The 19194-nt window shown below is 42.6% G+C and overlaps 1 protein-coding gene across 1 annotated transcript in view; it reads right to left on the bottom strand.

Moving 5' to 3' along the window:
- Positions 1-2052: 2052 nt before the first annotated feature.
- Positions 2053-19194, bottom strand: part of magi2b (membrane associated guanylate kinase, WW and PDZ domain containing 2b) — a gene marked incomplete at both ends in the record, with an annotated part of 73756 nt that continues 56614 nt past the window's right edge. The window contains 13 exons of the mRNA XM_079223170.1: positions 2053-2747; positions 3782-3920; positions 4523-4666; positions 4780-4999; positions 5739-6033; positions 6498-6683; positions 7762-8001; positions 8934-9126; positions 9504-9619; positions 9706-9898; positions 11260-11291; positions 17157-17325; positions 18159-18682. Of these exons, the coding sequence (XP_079079296.1) occupies positions 2053-2747; positions 3782-3920; positions 4523-4666; positions 4780-4999; positions 5739-6033; positions 6498-6683; positions 7762-8001; positions 8934-9126; positions 9504-9619; positions 9706-9898; positions 11260-11291; positions 17157-17325; positions 18159-18682 (3146 nt within the window). The remainder of the gene's footprint in view (positions 2748-3781; positions 3921-4522; positions 4667-4779; positions 5000-5738; positions 6034-6497; positions 6684-7761; positions 8002-8933; positions 9127-9503; positions 9620-9705; positions 9899-11259; positions 11292-17156; positions 17326-18158; positions 18683-19194) is intronic.

Genomic DNA, 19194 nt, shown 5'->3' with positions numbered 1-19194 from the left:
TAATAGCATGTTCTCATGCTCCTCACGAACATGTCAACCAGTTAATCACATGGACCTCTGTTGTATTCAACTTTTCAGGCCTTACTAGTGTCCCAGTCTGCAGGTGCATTGTCCTAGTTAACCAGTAAACCAGTGGGCCTGTACCAGTTTACAAGTATAGCGTGGATGTGCCATCGTGCTGCATTCAGTCATATTGTCACAATGCATTGTGATTCTTTTTTAAACTTTGCTCCTCCAGTAATCAAAAGCTCTGGTGATTTATCTGTAATGAGAGCATATTGTTGTGAGAAATGGATGATATCAAAATGTAGAAATACAGAAGGATAGTGACTTTGTCTTGGGTGTCTGAGTTTAATAGCAGCATGCCTCCACTCTGCTCTCCAAACACAGGTTTAAATGCATTTGTGTTTCACAGATCATCTTAAGTCTTGGGTTCAGTTGCATTCAGGTGCATTGGTTCCAGCTGCAGCAAAACAAACTAAACTGATGTTCTTTACGGGATAAAGCTGAAATGAGACTCATCTGAAACAACAGAAACCTAGGTCCACTGTGATAATGACCCTGTCTGGATAAATGTTCACAGCTCCACTATCCCAGATGACTCTAAGAAGAGGATGTAATGCTACAGGCTACATTGTATCCCCCTTTAAGCACTAGGGGACAAGGGCAATCATTGACATTGATAAGAGTGCATCAAGATAACTGTATATATACTGCTTGGTGTTAAGTCAGAAGAAAACAGGCTCCACAACTCAACAGTTTGCTGATATGTGTGCATGATCATTAACATCTGTTTTGCATTCAGTTCCCAAAACAAATAACAACTGCAACAGCTCTGCATTAGTTTGAGTAAGGCACTCCGCCCCACCTCATAACCATCGGCCTCCTCTTCCCCACACCGATGCCCCTCTCCCACAGTGATGTGGTACACTTAGCACAGTAAAAGGCATAGAAATGGGAAATATAGACTGGACAAAATTCTTCTGTGAGCATTAAATGAATACAACAAGGCTTATAATTCTGCACAATGACTGCATGGTTGACTTGTGATCAAGTTGTGTACATAACTCAGAACAGTATGAGTTCTTACTAAGCCAACTGTTTTCAGTCACTCAAAAGTTAAATTTGATGAAAAAATTTTCTTCTTTTTGTTTCACATGAGAACCAACTGGTCGGCTCCACAGAGGATATCCTCTCTAAATTCTACCTCTAAAAGACATGTGAGTCCCTGTATAAAGTCATGGTGGTTTATATCCATGCACACGGCCGCTGCCTCCCTCAGCGGTCTGGGTTTAGTGACTTGCACAGTCTTTGATATGTAGTAATAGACGAGGCCATGGAAATAGTGATCCTAAAATACTGTTCCGGTGTTTTTTTCTCTTTTATTTACAATGTATCTAACTACAACACTGCCTCAAAAACACCAACAGGTATGTTTTTGAGATTACCAAATGTACATATTTTTCACATCTTTATACATTTACAGTATATGATATATTGGTAGGCATGTGAGATCTAACATATGTCGAGTTAACCGGGCTGTCACTTGGATCGGTGCCATGTCCTCCAGGTGTGTCAGTGTCCCTGCCTCCCTCTGACAGATTTGTAGTCTCATTCTTCCCACTGCTTAGAGAAAATGGAGCAAAAGTAAATCTCTTGGATGTACATATGTCTCTCTCCTGCGAGGTTAAGTTGCTCTAACCAATCTGAGCCAGATACGGTCGAGCAGTTAAAGGTACACGTTAAAAGCAGAGCTCCATCTGTGATCAGAACATTAACTGTCGCATCTGAGGGTCCAAAATCCCTACAAATCCAGGAGTCACCATCAGTTTTATACTGTATGTTACAATAGTTGTGAAGTTTCTCTGTTTTTAAGGTGGTGGGTGTAATATTTATCTCGTAAGAACAAATGAAACATAAAATATGATTTTAGAAGTGGCTGGAGAAGAAAACAGGACAGCAAGAGAGGGTGAGGGAAATTTACTGCTTCTCTTCGGTGAACTGAATGAGGAGCCAGACAGTGTGATCCAGTCCAAACTAGCAAGATCCATTCTACCTGCTCACTGTGGAGGTCCAGGACCTCAGGGTGCCAGGCAGTTTGTCAGACACAGGGACGTTCCAGGGCCCAGGGGAGGCCGCTGCGCTCCTTGCAGGAGGATCTTCCATGGTTTTAGACGGGCAGCAGAGCCCACTGTTGCCACTGGCCCTCTCATCTTCTCTTGGGAACAGGCCTCTGGACACCAGCCTCTCCTGGAGGCTGAAATGTCCATCTCCACTGCTTAGAGAGGCTCCATTGAAATTCACACTCACATAAGGGTCCCAGGGCCAGACAGTGCTCATCACCTGTGTGTGCAGGCCCTTTCTCTCACAGCAGGGGGAGCAAGTATCCGGTTGCCTCTCTCTTCTTTCAACGGACCTCCCCAGGAAAGCTTTGGGAGGCAAAGCACGAGGCTTTCTCTCACCTGGTCCACCGTCCACATCTCCAGATCCCTGTTGGGTTCCCTGCCCCCTGATGATGCACTTCTGCTGGGTGGACCTGCCACCAGTAGCCCCTCTCATGGAGCTGTGGTCTGTCAGCTGTGGAGCTGTGTCTGCCATGCACACTGTGGCCTCTAGAGGGAGCTGATGAGGGGTGTCTGGGGCTGAGGCTGGATGGGATGAGAGCAATGGATTTGGGTAGGGTTCAAGGGTCACTTCCTGCAGGGCAGAGTGGGCTGTAGAAAAGGAATCCCAGGGGCCGGCACAGTCTGTCAGGGAAGAAGAAAACATGCTCAGGTGGACTGAGATAAAAGCAGAGTGGCACGAAGCAGCATGCACATGCACACACAGATTGAGGAGATAGAAAAGGCAGAGAGAAGGAAAGAAGTCCACAATATTAAAAATAAACACCACACATCCTAATATAATATCAGGCAAATTTGCATGCCAATGTGTGTGCACAGCACACACCTGATATGTAGGCTAATCTAAATGACATGTGGGACAATATTCATTCAGTGCTTGAAAACAATTACCATTGTAGTTGTGTGACAGACTGATCCTGAGCAGATTGATTTCACACAGTCTACTTCACAGCCCTCTTCAGGATGATACAATTTCATCTGGAGGGTCACTTCAAACCCTATTGCTCTCTTACTACAACACGCAGAAGCACCCGCACACACAAACGCACACACACATGGATACACACGCGGCTGCTATTTTCCCGTGCATACACTCATGAACATGCATGCATACACAAATGCCTGCCGAGAGCAAAGCCACACTGCACACAGATTAATCAGTATGGAGAGAGAGAGACATGCAGTTTTTCACAAACCGTGTCTTTAGAGTGGCCCATTAGGAAGAAATAGGGGGAGCTTAGTGTGTCACCTTTCATGCACATGGAGAGGTTGGAAGGTACCATTCCTGAGGGAAGGCAAGTAAAAGCCTATACCAATCATTAGACTTAAGACAGAGGGGTTAAAACACACAAAGGCTAAAGAGAAGCTTGCTATTCTACTTGATCAAAATAGTTTAAATAGTTTATTTTCAGAGGACAGTAGACAGGACTGAGGAGCGAGGAGTAAAATGCAGATTTATATTAATACATGTTAATATGTTCTTGAGTAAAACAAATAGCATTTGCAGGAAAAAGCCATTCTGGTTAAAACAGTAAGGTTGAACCTCAAATAATGAATCTTGCGTATGAAAGTGAGAAAGAGATCAGGTCACAGACTAAGGAGATAAAGTAGAAAGCGTTGGATATTTAGAGACTTTACTTTATGCCAGCAAAACCCACCATATTCTGGCACCTGTCCTGTGCCTCGTTTAAGCAGCAGCCTGACCCGCCTGCCTCCCGCCTTGATGAGTTCAATGGCGCGGGCGTGAGTCATGTCCCGAGTGCTGTCCCCGTTAATCTCTATAATCTGATCCCCTACCTGGAGGAGACACAAAGAGCATAAGGTCGATTTCTGTCAGACTCGTTTATTCACGGAAAGTTGACTTTTCAACACAGCCACAGTCTTCTGCTGCTGGGTCACTCCACTGGAGCAACTAGGGAATAAGTGCCATTAAGTGTCTTGTTCGAGTGCACCTCAACAGGAGTTGTTGAGGGTGAGCAGAGGGTTACTTAGTCTGTGAGTACACATGCACCTACTCTCGTTCACCCTTTTGTAACCTATAGGCTATTCCTGCCCCATGAAGAAGACAGTAAAATAAAGATTAGAATTAACAGAACGAGTGAGAGATAATAAGCATGTTGCAGAAGGAACACAGCAGGATAGTCTTTTAAAAGGCAAACATCTGTGCTGTCTTACATTTTAGACCGTCTTCAAAATCTGTGAAATAAAAATATCACACACAAGCATATTGTGTTATATTATCTGAGATGGTCAAGATGGACCAGCTGGCATGTTGCTGCTCCTCAGTGCCCATCTGTGACTGGATTCATTTCTTCAACAAAATAACCGTTCTCACTGACAGCGATTCCAAACATCCCCCAAACAGCTTTTCAACACATCATCTCTCCATGTCATCTCACCCTCATTCTTCCATTACGTATGGCAGGACCATCTTCAGCAAGGCGCAGCACAAAGAGGTCCATCTTGTACTCTCTGCCCCCACGGATACTGAAGCCGAAACCTTTTGCACTTTTCTCCAGCTCCACCGTAAAGTAATCATAGTCCTGCAGAACAAATTCAGACAACTTGCAACAAGCCCACTGCAAACAAATTGCTATGTACACTTAATGCTCAACACAGAGTGAACTTGAGCAGTTTATTCTTGGTCTAGCTGTACCTGTGGTCTGAAGTCAGGAGGGAGCCCCAGAGGAAACTGTGCAGCTGCAGGGTGCTGTCTGAAGTCCAGCAGACCAGGCGGGTGTCTGTAGTCCAGCGTCGGCGGCTGTCTATAATCACCAACCGGTGGGTGACGATAGTCTACTGGAGGTTGCCTGTAATCAGTGAATGGAGGATGCCGGAAGTCAGGTTTGACATCCTGTCTGGCTTTAACCTCTGACCTGTGAGGAGAGAAAGAGAGTGAGCAACAAAAAACAACCAGAGCATTGTTTTGAAGAAGCATCAAAAAAGGAGGTGTCCGATGGCACACAACCTCATGTGTCCAAATGTGTCTTATCTTATAAGAGTGGTAAGTACCCATAACTGTGTAGAATTCTGTAAACGAACATTTTAGCTTAATTTGCTGTAAAAGGATTGAGTGTGTGCATCAAAGAACGCTCGGCACAAAAAAGGATGGAAATATCACTCTCCGTTTTTAAACTTTTATCAAGGTCCCACGCTAAAATGGACTTAAATCCACAGCCCTGGGAGTGCTGCTACTGATCTGAGACTCACATGCACACACACAAACCCATCCATGCACACACTCACACTTTCATAGTTTTAACATAGAAGAGGGCCTGAACGGCGGGTTCCTGCATTATAGAAGAGATACCTTGAAGTAAATTATTCACTGACACTGTAGGACCTAAGTGGTGTTACGCAACAAAGTAGAAACCAGCATGAGACTGAGAGTCTGACTGGGACAAACGTTATCTGGAGTCAGGTTTGCTTCTGAACTTACTGGCACGCAAGGAGAGCATGGCACACACTCATTTAGATACACAGTGTGAGATCTGTCACCTTTGAAAACTCCTTGCTCCTTCTTCCAGTCAATGTCGTTGCAGTCACCAGGACACGAATCTTACAAAATGCTCCTGCTGCGTACAAACAAGAACATCCCCTTTAGCGCCGCCTTACCTGCCGTCGTGGAGGTAGAGCGGTGGAGGGAGGCCAGAGGGATGGGTGACCGGGCTCTGCTGGGTTCCAGCTGGTGCAGGATGGGAGGCTGCTGGTGCAGGAGGGCCAGTTACTGTTTGGCTTGTCTGTGCTGGTGCCTGGCCCGGCTGGCCAGGTATTTGACCTGTCTGAGTGGCCGTTTGGCCGGGCAGGGTGCCTCCTTGGCCGGGCTGGGCTACAGGGCTGGGCTGGGTCTGGGGGCTTTGTTTCTGGGTCATGGGGCTCTGCTTCTCTGAGCTGGGGCCAGAGTGGGATCCTGTGATGGACAGAAGGTGAGACAAGATTTCACCTGTTACATCCTTTTGAAGAGGAGGATTTAGAATAAATAGAAAAAGGAAACATGCACAGAATGCAGAAGACTGCAGTGTTGTTGTTCTGAAATCTGATTTATCCGCTGTATAACCTGAAGGAGCATTGCAATCTTTAGCTTTGTCATAATGCTCAAAATGAGAAGACTCTAAAATGTCTCAATGTCAATGTAGTTTCAGCTGAAATATCAAGATTATGCTTCAGCATCACTATAACCAAAACAGACCACCACTCTTCCTAATCATGTGCTTAATCCTGATGCAGTTTGTGTGGAAGGATTTCCTTGGCCAAGTAAAAGGAAATATATTCATAAAAGACACAGCAGACGGACGTCTGCGTTTTTTTCTATCAAGAGAAATCTAAACAAGTGAAGTTACATAATTTGGTTTCATGTCACACACAATCCCTTACCCTCCTCTGGTATGATGTGCAGTGTGACTGTTAGCCCAGCATCTTTAATGAGCTTGACGATGTCAGCGTGCGGCATGCTGATGATGGATTGTCCATTCACAGCCAGGATCCGGTCGCCCACCTTCAGCTTCCCACATCGGTCCGCAGGGCTGCCCTCGATGATACGTCCTATTTTATGGGGCACAGCTGGAAACAGGCAATAAAAAGGTGGTTGTCAACGACAATTTTAAAGAAAGATGTTGTACCAGCACTGATAACACTCACTTTTGAAGTGGAGAGACAAATATGTAGATTTGTATTACAACATGAGCCTTGACCGTCATGAGACAGTTTCGAACAGTTAACACATCTTTTTTTTCTTTATAAAGCACTGCCACTACACATAAATACTTGTTCAAACCTGCTCCGAAATATAATTTAAAAAAATGGTTATCACTATTTATGATAATAACAAAACTGGTTTCGGCTTTTATCAACTTTTTTCACACAGACAGAAAACAGAAACCTGCAATTTCCACTTCAATATAATATATTTCTGACCCCCAAGCAGAGAAAATACTGGGGGACTGTTGAACATCCACCGTTACATCCAGAATGTTTGATATTAAATTAACTAAATTAAATTAACTGTATACTAAATCCACTTTTGGGGTAGGCATATTCCATATTCAGGTGTAGGCCGAAACTGAGAGCATGATATATTCATATCAAATTCTTCAATGTGCAATCAGACCATGCTGGTTCAAGAATCCCATCATTTGTTCAAAGATACCAGCGTCTTTAAGTGGAACCATATGTTTAATAAAGGTAAATCAAAGGCTTTTAAATACTCTTTTAATACTACTATGCCATTAAATTAAGACCAATTTAAGACCAGAATTAAAAAGTAAAACTTTCTATTTCAGTTTGATCCCAGCTAATTTAGTTCTGAAGCTATTATTGGGATAAGAAACGCCACAAAAGCAAATTAATTGTGAAGGGATACAAAGCTCAGTAGTTATTAGTGAATCAGATATAAAGTATTGGATATTATACTTTGTTCTGAACTTGATAATTGAGTGGACATGCAGTGCAAACACACATTGAGTGTTAAAAATTGATATATTTTAAATACATGAAAAAATAAAATAAAAACAGTTTCATAATCCCATGAACAATCCCTCATGGACAGTCGACACCCTTAGGATCCTTGGTCATCAAGATCTATTAAATCACCATTTGCGTTCAGTAACAATCTTTCGGGCTCTAGACAGCAAAAACTCACTGATGACGGCGGCATTCTCCGGTCTGTTCAGGGAGCTGATGATGACAAAGCCGAAGCCCTCATTGTCCTTGCGGTGAATAACCACATCACTGGTTTGCAGGGCGGATCCCTCTGGAGGAGAAGTGGCAGCTGGGACGGCGACCGCTTGAGGGCCCGAAACGGAGGCTGCGTCGCTACGTGGAGAACTGTGTTGTGTCGACACAGAGCCGGGGCTGCGGCCGTTCACAGGACACAGTTCAGCTGGAGGAAAAGAAGCAGGAGAGGAGATGTTACCGTGAAACATGACCAATTTACTTTCAGTGGCTATTCCTTTTAAAGCTTGTTTTAACATAAAGGGAGTATAAAAACATGAAAGGCCCTCTCCGGAGCCAGTGTTTGGTTTGTCCGTTCTGGGCTACTGTAAAAACATTGCGGCGCAACATGGCAAACTCTGTGAAGATAAGACGGGCTCAAATTAAGCTAACAAAACCACAATGATTCATAGTTTGAGTTGCAGGTAATTATACGCTAATGGAAACATAGTTATGAATGTTATATTGCATTTCTGCTAATAAATACCCCTAAATCCTACATACGGGTCCTTTAAAATTCAGTGTTAAACTAATTTTTTAAGACATACTGGATGGTCACTGAAAGCGTGACCTCATGCTGTTTTACATATGAGCCAGCAACAGTGAACACAAAAGTGTTTTTGGCCGGTCATGCACAGTTGATCACTCACAGGTCTACTAAACAGTGATACACATGTGTGTCACTGCTCTTCTTTAACACATCTAGTTGGATGTTTTTCTATTTACAATAACAGGCTAAAGGATCAGACTATCACCGTGTCGCTGTGAACCGACCAGGTGATCATTATGTTGTTGGTCAAAACACACACAGACTTGTGGATGGCAATTATGTGCAGTGGAGAGGACATTGTCTGTGGCAAATGGTGCATATAATGAAAATACTGTGTTTTGATGTTTTTGCAAAACATGCGCATACCACTAGCACAGAAAAGATGTATGGGTGAGAAGTACACACTGATCCTGCACACAGATGTTCAGCATGTGTGTCCTGTCCAAGTTGTTTTTATAAATTGATGCCAGTGAAATGTGCAGCACGTTCTCCAATCTTAAGTGTGAAACAAACAAACAAATAAAGAACAAAAACATAAAACATGTCCTTACTGGGCATTTGCACTCTCCTTCTCACAGTCAAGCTGACTTGACCGTTGCGTGCAGCTGCGTGCATCAAGTCTATCACGTATTTGTGTGGTTTCCCAGCAACCACATTTTTATCCACAGAAATGAGCTCATCCCCAGGTCGAAGCCGGCCGTCGCGCTCAGCGGGGGTGTTCTCTATTATAGCCCCAATAACAATCTGTTCAAAGACAATCAATATTAGCAGCATAGATGAAGGTGAAGAGGATGAAACAAAGATACAGTCAAATCACCCAGTAATTGCTCAATCCAGCTTTCCACCTTCCTATTGTCCTCCTGCTACAATCTTCTGTATCATAATTTGCATGTTGTTGTACACTTGGACAAGTTAGCAAGGCGTTACTTTAGTATGGGAGGTTCTGAGCAGTTAGGACTGAGTGAGAAAGCCAAGGAGTGCTTGTGTGTTGGTGCGTGTGTGTGTATGTTGGTCAAGTGTATGTGACTGGATGAAGTGTGAGATGAGGTTAGGTGCAGGTCGGATGAGGGTGGTGTGTATGAGGTTAAATATGTGTGTGGACCAGCCCGTCCCATACGAGCCTTGTCACGGGCGTCCGGACTCACAGCCTGCACGGCCTCGTCTCCCCCTAGGATGCGGAAACCAAACCCGGTCTTCTCTCTCAGCAGGTGCACCTCCACCTCTTCATACTCTGGACCTGAGACACAAATAGCGACATCATATTAAAAGCCATTTCAAGCAACATAATGCTCCATTTCCCATGAACTGAGTGGTAGTACTTACGTCGGCTCTCATAGATCGCCCTCGACTTCTCATAAAGGTCATAGGGGTCAGGTTTGCTAAGATCGAAGCCCTCGGTGGAGTCAGGCACAGACGTGCGGTGCTGTGGCTGATTTTGGAAGGGTGTGATAGGAGGCAAAACTGGGCCGGACAGGTTTGCTTGGGGGCTGCCATGTGGATCCCACTGGTCAGGCAACTATAAGGAGAACACCAACAACAGATGTTTTATTTAAGTTATGGTGCAACGACTACGGTAGGCAGCGCTTTGACCGCTTGCTTTTTTCCTGACCTTGAAATATGCTTGGCCTGACTGCACTTTTGTGCCAGGCACCAAAATACCACACAATACCACCTCTCCATCCTAGGTGGAAGGAGAGGTGCAAATAAACACAATGCAAGTGCTGGGTATTTTGATGGAAAAGAGACTTTGTGTCAACAATAGATGTCTGAGAACCATGTCTGTTTCTGGCACAACAGTTTCCACACAGTCTGTGAGCCAAAGGCATAACACCTATGCGATTAAAGTGGAAATGCATGTCTTCTTGTAGGCTTCTCATTGATTGACTGATTGATTTACTTTATTATCTCGAAAGGAAATGGATTGTGTTATGCTGCGGTGTGGGCAACATGCACAATCACAGCCATAGTCCACTCATGACAGACACCCAACGCTGGCAACAGAAAAAAACAAAAAGAATGCCATGTGCAAACTCAAGTCTTTTCACGGCGGTATAAAAATGATATAGACTTTAATTAAAACACTGCAGTCGAGTTTAAGGAAATACTGTAAAGCTAATTATAAAACTTTGAAAAATAAAGGCTTAATGTTTTCGGCGATAAATTATCTTGATGAAAGTTGTTTTCAAAATATACATATATAAATAAATAAAGTGAACTAACTGAATATTGGGAGCAGTGCACTAAGCATGCTTGAGTTCTCTGCATTAATGCATCCTCATTCTACAACAAAATGTAAACAACGAATCCAAGGCCAAGTATGTGCAGAGAATAAAGGCAGGTAACATTGATGATACAAGATGATCATCAGACTGTGCGAGTTACATTTATTGTGTGTTTTTTGTCTTCTGTTACGCAATTATACAATACATAAAAATAGCTATTTGGCCATGAGCCATATGATAACAAATTTAAATCAATATTCACAATTTAAACGTGCATGAGATGAGATTCATTATGTTTGAATATTCTATCTAATAGCATGAATGAGTGCTGATTGTATAAGCAGTAGCAGCTGCAGTTTAAGTACAAATCTGAAGAGCTTTTCCCCCGCTAGTGAGTTGTGAGACCTGATGTGATCAAACCAATAAGCAGGTCACAACAAGTCGGCTCATTTCACAATAAAAGTCAAACACCTCTAAGGCAACACAGCCTTGATGACAAGCGCTGATCTTACACGCTTCAATCTTACCTCTCTGCTTCAACAAACAAATCTGGTTCAGAGACTCATATTTTCTCTCTGACTATCTTGTTTTCCTCTCAGTCAAACACATGGACACCTACACACAAGCAGAAACATATTTGGTTCAATCATCATACCTGTTTGGAGGCCTTCCGAGGAGAGATGTGGCCTGAGGAAGAAAGAGAAAACACAGTTTACAGAGAGCATTCCTGCAATACAACACAAATACAGATTATACAGTTATAACTATACAGACAAAAAAACAACTTTAATGGAACCTATTTGTGTACATCAGATGTTGGATATGATTGTTAAATCATCTCCCCTTAACTTGTGAAACAAATCTCAGCTTGTTGATTTCATATTCCTCTGTTTTGACTTTGTTTGTGTAACTCTTCCTAAATGGGTTTGGTTGTTGCGTTGGGTTTCAACATAATTACATCATTGGCTGCAGGCAAATGCACACACACACACACACACACACACACACACACACACACACACACACACACACACACACACACACACACACACACACAGTTTTCTCTACAAGTCATATCTTCTCTGCATGTAGGGAGCACTCTACATCACAACAACAATCTCATCAACACAGCTCCCCTGTGACTCCACTGAATCAAAGACATACAGCACATTTATGCTGCTGAGACCCAAATACATACATTTACACATTGGGGATCACATGCAATGGCTGCTTTGTATAAATACGCAATTTTAATCTTTACACATTGCGGATAAAAATGCATAAACACACTAGTGTGCCTCATGCACACTAGACTCCTGCAGCATCACTGATGAATCCTTTAACAGACGTGGGCGCTTGTAAAATGTTCTTTAGAGAATTTCTTATATATTTAATATTTATTCAGTTTATGAGATTTCCGAAGAAATGTCAGAGAGCACTGGAAGAAATATATTTATGGAATTACTCTCCGACTACATCCGCCTGCTTTTTAGATGGGAGAGATGAAAGCTAGAGCCCTAAGCAGAGGAGCAGAATTTCTATCAAAATCAGTGAGTGAGGGGAGATTTAGGAAAAATGAAATACAATAGATCACTGCCAGTCCATGTGAGGAAAAATACAAATTGAAATGTATTTATGCTATTCCTACACTTTTATCTTCCCCCCCCCACCCACATGTCCCAAACCCAGCCCCCACTATTCACTCAAGAAACGTATACTTTTTGCCATTTTTTAAATAAATTTCTCTGCTGTGTCTTTGAGCGTGGAGGACAAGAGACTATGAGGAAATAAAAACCCTCCCTGTACATGAATGCACAAACATAAACATGAATGATGGTTTGATGAGAACTGTCCTTGGTGCTGAAACCATTCAGCACTGTGGCGGCAGCAGAGGGACGGCTTTGTGGGAGGTTGGAACTAATAACCACGTTCTCTAGGGAACACAGGCCTTAAGGGAAGCCTTTAAGGAGAATACTAATAATTAATTCTCAGGAAACTTTCCTTTATGACCCACTGAGGGAAATGAGTATGAGCTACAGGGCAATTGTCCACTCATATTAAAGAGGAGCGTCATCCTCACAGAGGCATTTAAGCTTAATTTAAATGCTAATACCATTCATCGGCATATGTGCCGGATGTGTGGCGGGCTCATACGAATGCTGATGAATTACAAATGAATGATTGGTAGAGAGGCTTCATATGGCCTCTATCTGGACTCAGTGGTCAGACAGTCTGGCAGGCCGGCCTCACAGACTAGCCTGCTGAGTTCTGGATGGCCTTCAGATCAGCCTGATTGGCTTGTGCAGCCTGACACCCTTTTCTTCACAACCGTGATCTGCTTCCTCATTGGTGCTGCAAAATGTCTCTAGTCTGTGGTTGGCTACGCTTCAAACTGGGATGTTAAGGGACCGAGCTGTGAACACGACCGGAGCTCAGTGGAACTCTGGCAGAGTGCCCACGCTACAGCAGTCAGACACACACTAACACACACACACACACTCTCACACACACACACACACACACACACACACACACACACACACACACACACACACACACACACACACACAGCGGAAGTGTAACACCCTGTCTGTTATAAAAAAAGCACTGATGCTCTCAGTCTCACATCTAAAATAATGTGTGCAAGCTAAATTCCTTTGATGTTCTGCACAGAAATCCTACATCTGTGAACACAAACAAGCTTAAACATTGCTGACATTTTGAACATCTGAGTCACTGGAAAGGACCTTGTCCTTTCTTTCACCCTGCAGCGAGGAGAGCAACACACAGAGAGTCAGAGAGGTTCCTGGTGTGTCAGAGTTGTTTGATAGAAACTGGTGGGGTTGGGGGAGATGGCATCTTTGGGGGAAGGGAGGTAATTTGGCAGATTCGGCTCAGCATTTACAAAATATTTATAGCAAGCTGTGTGTAAATTTGAATAGAAAGGGTGTATATATATACATGTAATGAACCATTAATCCTTGTGGGGCAATCTAATTTGTATATTGAATTTCAGCATCCTTTTTAAATGGCGTATCTGACAGTGAAACATGAGTGTATGTCTTTGCAAAGGTGAACCACCAGGTGGCAGATGCTGGCTCTGCATGGTCATAAGATTTAAGAGTCTCAGTGCCACAACATTTGATCTCAGCTGCTCACGTACACATCCGTGCATGCTGACGTACATACATTTGTGCACATAACCGACTTTATTAGCTTCCATGTAATAAACTGACTGAATATAATTTGCAGAACAACATACATACGTACACAATCAATTCACTACAACGAGGCAACAGTTCATCAATACATCTCCATGTTTGTACTGTAAGACGGAAAACAACAGGACTGGTGTAAAATCAGCAAACCACCCAACAGCACTTACATCAGGTCTAATGTGCCAGGGTCACTAAATGTGTGTTGATGTCTTTGATTGCTCAGGTCTGCATTAATAATCCTTGTCACTATTCAATAAAGTAAACCTGAGCTGCATAAGAGACCGATTGTTTTCATCTCTAATTAAATATTATCCAAGATAAAGGAGCAATGCAAGGAGCGCACATCTATAAATCCTCTTTATTGTTCTCTTTTCATCTCAGAAACAATGCAAATGAACAATTCACTCCTGGAAATGTATCCCTCGACAAACTACAGACTTAACGAATAAATGAGCAAGAAAAAAAGAAGTGCAAAGCTGCAGGATGGCACATCAAAAGCAAACAGTGAACTTATAAACTGCATTTCTTGAAGTAGCCAGAGGACAGTTTTTTGACTCTCTTAACTTTCATTCAGGCTCCTGAACGGTGCTGTACGGTTAATCATTGTGGGGTTGAGTGTTTGTGTGTTTGTCAGATGGCCAAAGTCTCAGTGGTAAACACAGCCCCGGCAATTAGCAAGTCAAATTTCAACCCTGTGACCAGAACACCTTTTACAGAATCAGTGCAAGAGCACATCAAACAAATAAAGCTTTCACTGTGCAATTTAATTCCTTAGTAGGTGTGCAATCTTGTAGAAAATAGCAGTGGAGTACAAATGGCTACACCTTTCTCTCATTCCTCTTTCCTGCTACGTTATAAGTCAATTTGTATTTCTTTTTTCTCAGAGGGCATGTGGTCATCTTCTTTCACTTCAAGAGAAAGGTACAACTCTGAACGTGTGCAGAAACTTAAAGAAGGTGGTGTCGAGCATCTCATTAAAATGCAGTGCTGGTTACAGGAATGCAACATGTGATAGCCTAGCTTAAGTACAAAGACAGCCAACAATAAAATCAGTCAAAATTTAATGTTGATGCTGAAAACTTAAGTCTGTGGATGAGGAGCCATTTTGAGAAAAATCTAAAAGAATAGCTTTCCAGACAGACTTGTGGTTGGTGCCACCACAAGAAACAATACCTCTATATATATATATATATACATATATATATATATATATATATATATATATATATATATATATATATATGTCACAACAATAGGTATGTGTGCATTTTGTTTAGAGCTTTTTGATTTATATTTTCTCTTGTCCTTAGCCCAGCATCACTTCAAAATTGACCTTTTATGAATCCATAACACGGTGAAAATGCTGTTTGTATAATCAAAGTGAGTGTTCAAAGCACAGTCCGTACAGGTAGCCAAACAGCGCTATGCCAACCAGTGCAGCTTGTTTGCCAGCTATAAGACACTCTCCACAGTCATTTCTCTCCAAAGCATATTACAGTAAAATGACTGCATTTATTTTGAAGATGAGTGGCCCCGGTGGGGATGAAACCGCTTCCTCACAGCAGTGTTGGTGCCATCTTTATCCACAGAGATGTGCTACACCTAACGGGGAGATAAACTCTCAACTGGATTTTAAATCTGACCAGCTTCTGATTTGTTGTATCTTAAAACACTTCCCTGTGTTGCTCCAGTGGAAAACATTGATGACATGCTAATGTGATAATAAAGCCGCATTTAGAAAATAGTGACACACAACACTTACTATGATATCTGATTACACTGTTCACTAATTTTAATATAGCTGCATATTCTCTGCATGAGTTATCACATTTGAAATACATTAAAGTCTGAGTAAAGTGAGTTTGTCACACCCCAGAAAAATTTGCTATTAACTGCCAAGTTGAAATCAAATGATTAAAACAATTTGGCTAGTATATAATATTAGGTTTCAAAATGCTGCTCTGAAACGCTGGGGGTGGGGCCTGCTGAAGGCCCTGAGACCAAGGGCCAATCCTGGTGGAGGGTTGATTACTTATGTACAGAATATACAATAGGTTGGCAATCTCACTGCTGCATATTTGCTCTCTGGGCAGAGCATGCGCACCCGAGATTTCTGCCATCCAATGCTAACTTGAATGGGAATACAATTATTCCAACCTCGGGGCAAATATCTAGACGTTCCAAATTATGGGACCAAATTGATCACATTCTTATAGTGAAACTAGTCATTTTGTGGGGGATGTGTGAGGGAATTTATCGTTTACCGTTGAATTACCGTTTAACAGAGAACTATGAGGTAAGCACGCAGACAGGGCCGGACGGCCGGTAAAAACTCAGCCTCTCCCAATATGCCAGATGGATAGTACGCCACTGTGGCTTACACATGTTCTCTCAACTCCAATCTCCAATCTCATGTCTCAAGTTGCTAATTTGAATGTAAACAATGAGCAGCACACGAATAGGAAGTCTTGGCCCGGAAATCTACACCAGAACCCCCAAAATGTAGCCCCTTGCCCCCAGAGGCTTATCCGTCCTATAAAAACACATAAGCGGTCTAACACAGTCCACAGTTCACAGTCTTTCCAACTGTTCTCAACTAATATATATATCATATGTTTACTTTACACAGACTTTAAACAAAATATTTCTTCTAGTGTCTCATCATATGTCCTGGGGCTGTTTGCTCATGCAATAACCTAATTTCCCCAAGGGGAACATTCATGTTTTTTCTTAAGTAACATACCGAAATTATTGGTCCATTAACTAATCCTGATTCAAAACACAGTTACTGTTATTTAAAACATTTATGAAATAATTTGCCCAGTTTTGCACCAGACACAATTCTTCTTCTAGCTTCTAAACTATTTGATATTCCAAAAATAAAATCTTATCTAGAGACTTGAATAAATCCAAGTAAGGGGCCACTGTGATTTGAATGTGTTCAAAAATAGAACAGTCTCAAAATTATCATAATCAAAATCTCTTCTGCTCCCTCGGCTCTCACTGTTCACTCTACTTGACTTCTCACTTGTTAAGCTGCAGCTGGAGATGCACAGTAACATGACGTGTGTGTATCTCAATCAGAAGACAGCTTATATTTAGCTGGACGGTTGCTGTACCATTGGACCCTTCCTTAGTTAAAAATATCTTTGAAAGGTACCAACATGACACTTGTGCTTTGATACCAATTAATTAATTGTATTGTCATCATGTTTTGCCACCAGTGCTGACATGAAAAGATACAAAAAAAACAAGCCCTAAATATAAAAGAGTAAAACATGATTTAGACTTTGACTATCTTAACTATCACACAGATAAGAAACAAGTATCTAACCTGTTGCTCCTCTCTGTATGAGGAGAGTTGCTTCGGCTCCCACAGGACACTCTTTAAGCATTTCAACCACTCGTCCATGTCCAGCTGCAGCCACCGGCTGCTGGTTCACCTCCAGGATCAGGTCTCCCTCTATCAGCCCCGACGCCCCCTGTGAGCCCGGATCCAGCACCTGCACCACAACAACACAGTTAGTTCACCGTCACACAATGTGACTAGCTGGGATTTGATTTTGTGGCATCTTCCAATTAACACAAAGCTTCTAATGTCGAACATAACTAATCAACTTGGATTAGACTAAAGACCTGCACATGGTATATTTTTTAATTGAGGGAAATTATTTAATTAAAAAAATATCCATCCAAAACAGTAATCTATTGTTGGTCTCTAAAATCATATCCGTCCAAAGATCTACCACTGCGGTGAGATTAGTTCAGCTTTTTCCAAAACCAGTTAATGTATTTTCTAGTGTTTAAGTTGTTTTTTAGGAACAGTCAAGTGAAAGATTTGGACCTTTCTCCACAATATTGACATATTGAAAAATGCAGACAGATGTTTTTTGAAGTGCAGATGTTTTACTGGAAAAATACAACAGGGACGATAAATAACATCTGTTATATCATCACAACCCATCTTCTCCAATTTATCTATTTGTTAACGCCAGGTGTTTTCTCACTCTGTAGCTACTATAGGACAGTTGAGTCTTTCAATCATTACTATGATTACTATGTTGGTAGATAGAACTTTCTTCACAGGCTCAGCTCACTTTTTTCATATTATCTCAATCGCTTTCTACTTAATGGCTTTGACTGAATTAAATTGACCTTGACCCGCAGTTTGAACTGTAATGTGTAACTCACCTTGATCACTGAGTTTCGCTGACTACTGAGATTTTGCTCTTGAAAGAACACATTTACTTTCTGAATCACAGAAATATCAAACAGGCCTGAATCCTTTCATTTCTAAAGTAAATGAAGGGCTGTAGAGATGATCATGATACCTCACCTGTTTTACTCGCTGACCAGTGGGACTGTCGGCAATGGTGAACCCAAATCCCTCCGCCCCTTTCACCATGGTAACTGTCAGAAACTCCGCCCCCTGTGCTGTTGTCCCAGCAACACCTGTAGTCCCAGAGGAGGCCATGGACACATTGTCGTCGTGAGGCGTGAGTGCAGATGCGGAACCGGGTGTGGTGGGCGGCAGAGACGAGCCATCCAGATGCGTGTCCCCGGGGTGAGGGGCTCCGGCCAGAGCCTGAGGAGGAAGCTGGGAGCTCAACGAGAGATACTCTAGGTAGGGGTCATAGCTGCCCCGGCCGTTTACCACCAGGGGGCGATGCTCCAGGCCGATGGGTGTCAAAGAAGTGCTCGCTGCACCACTTGGGTCCTCTGGGTCAAAGGGCAGAGGATAGCCTCGACAGAGCACGAGGGTTACGCTCTGACCAATTGGTACGGACTGGAAAAGCTTGACCACATCGGCGTGTGTGGTGCCAAGCACGCAGATGTCATTTATGTAGACAATGACATCACCTAAGAAAGGAGATAGGAAGGACTCAAAAGCTGCAGTCACACTCACACTACGGTATGTTACATATTACACAGACCACGAGATCTGGTCTCAACGGTTCGTGTGTAAACACACTGTGCTGCAAAAAACAGAACTTGTCACCGTCTGTTGCAATAAATATCAAATCTCAGCGGGATCAGGACATGCTGTTGCAACACAGAAAAAGCACTCTGTGGCTCTTAAGTGTCACATAGGACTATACTATCAGTACAAGTGTATGTGTAAGACAGTGAGGTGAGAGAGAGAGAGAGAGAAAGAGAGACAGTGGTGGTGTGTCTCTGTGAATATGATCTGGTGCACGTTAGCATTACAGAGACTTTTAAGTGATGGCTTAGGCATGATGCGTGCTGATGTGGCATCTCCCTGTTGAGCTGGTGACCAAAATGCAAACGTGTGCCATTGATTATGATCTTGTGGAGAAGAAAAGTTGTCTTTGTCAGGTTATGCGACCTGATTTCTTCACTTCAATAAATGT

Source organism: Taurulus bubalis (genome assembly GCF_910589615.1).
Source record: "Taurulus bubalis genome assembly, chromosome: 9".
NCBI classification, from domain to species: domain Eukaryota; kingdom Metazoa; phylum Chordata; class Actinopteri; order Perciformes; family Cottidae; genus Taurulus; species Taurulus bubalis.
The sequence above is the reverse complement of the archived record's forward strand: the minus strand, read 5'-3'. Positions and strand labels throughout refer to the sequence as shown.